This window comes from Apaloderma vittatum, unplaced genomic scaffold (genome assembly GCF_000703405.1).
Source record: "Apaloderma vittatum isolate BGI_N311 unplaced genomic scaffold, ASM70340v1 scaffold11147, whole genome shotgun sequence".
Lineage (NCBI taxonomy): Eukaryota > Metazoa > Chordata > Aves > Trogoniformes > Trogonidae > Apaloderma > Apaloderma vittatum.
The window spans coordinates 10980-12472 of NW_009724599.1; the positions used below are offsets into that span (position 1 = coordinate 10980).

The window sequence follows — 1493 nt, forward strand, 5'->3', positions numbered from 1 at the left end:
TCCTTACCAGAAATACTATAAATAACCTGTTTTCTATAGATATGCAGGAGGGCCAGGAGATGAAAAATGCATCCTTCATGTATTATGCAGGCTTCCTAAACCGCAGCAGAACCATGGTGGCAGCTCACGTTTGTCCTCCTGTCCTCTGCGGCACGTTGGCAGGACAGATCTGCTCTGCTCCCGCTGTCCTGGCTTTGCTCTTGTCCCGTATCACCCTGCATGACCGTTTCCCTCTATTGCTCCTCTGACTTTCATGTCCTGCTTCCCATCAGAAAGGCGGCTGCATCTCGGTGATGCTCCGTGACGAGCGGCACCCAAAGCCGCGCCCAATTCTCCCGCTCCCCGCGATGGGGACAAAGGGAGCAGCCACGAAACCTCGTTTCTCCTGGTCGAGCTGCTCCTCCTCATCCTCACAGAGCTCAGCTTGTTTGCTCAGAGGTGCAAGGCAGTCCAAACCATCATGATGCCCCGCGAAAAAATAAAATGAGCAGCAACGCAGGGGTTCAACTATTCAGACCCTCAGGGCTGAAATTTGGGAGCCCCAAAATTTTGCAGCCTGGATCCGACTGTATGAGGTTGTATCAAACCAGGAGCTGCGCTGCGGGAGCTGGCTGGGTGGGCAAACACTCTCATGTATTTCAGGCCATTTTTGGGTTGGTATTTCCCCTCAATTTCATGCAGCCGGTCACCTTAGGGAGGCACGTGTTTCGCATGGATGCGGAGCAGCCCTGGTTGGCGCTATTTGGGTCCAGCCCCTGCCCGGTGCCCTATTCATCATTTCCAAGGAAGAATTTGTGACCTGGTGTTTGCAGATTGAGCGATGCAGTGATTTTTCCTCACGTCACCTAAAAGTTAAAAACAAACCAAAAAGCCTTGAAAAATGCAGTTGTCACAGATTGGTTCCACCTTCTGGGTCTGAGCTGGAATTATGATACATCAGGCAGCTTTTTGTACTTACGCAGACGTGTGGCTCTGCCTGCAAACCCTGCTGTTTGTTTAATTGCCAGTTAGAGCCATGATTTCAGCAAATTTTCAGCTTCCTCAGTGCAACAATTACCCGATTCACCTCTGGAAAACCAGATCGGACCTTTGCACATGCTGCTGCCTGTGTTTCTGCGCAGCTTCAGCTCCCCCACGAGCCTCCACAATGAACTGCAGCCCCACACCTGCCTGAAACTGAGATTAAAAAAAAAAAAACAGTAACATTTTCCCCCTGCTCTAAGTGTATATTTGTGAGTTAAGGTGGGGGATTTTTTGTCTTTGAAATTTAATCTTTTTTTTCTGGGGGGGTTGTTTCGGTAGAGGGCCAGCCATCCAAACCTGACGGGGAGAGGGAGCAGCCCCGCAGCCTCCCCTACTCCGTGGAGACGCCGTACGGCTTTCACTTGGACCTGGACTTCCTGAAATACGTGGATGACATCGAGAAAGGGAACACCATCAGGAGGATTCACATCCACCGGAAAGCCAAACAGCCGAAATTCAGCACCCTGCCC

The 1493-nt window shown here is 51.0% G+C and overlaps 1 protein-coding gene across 1 annotated transcript in view; it reads left to right on the plus strand.

The window, feature by feature from the left end:
• Positions 1-1302: 1302 nt before the first annotated feature.
• The window catches only part of KANK4 (KN motif and ankyrin repeat domains 4), a gene marked incomplete at its 5' end in the record, with an annotated part of 9877 nt that continues 9686 nt past the window's right edge, over positions 1303-1493 (plus strand). Inside the window, one exon of the mRNA XM_009872577.1 lies at positions 1303-1493. Within this exon, the coding sequence (XP_009870879.1) occupies positions 1303-1493 (191 nt within the window).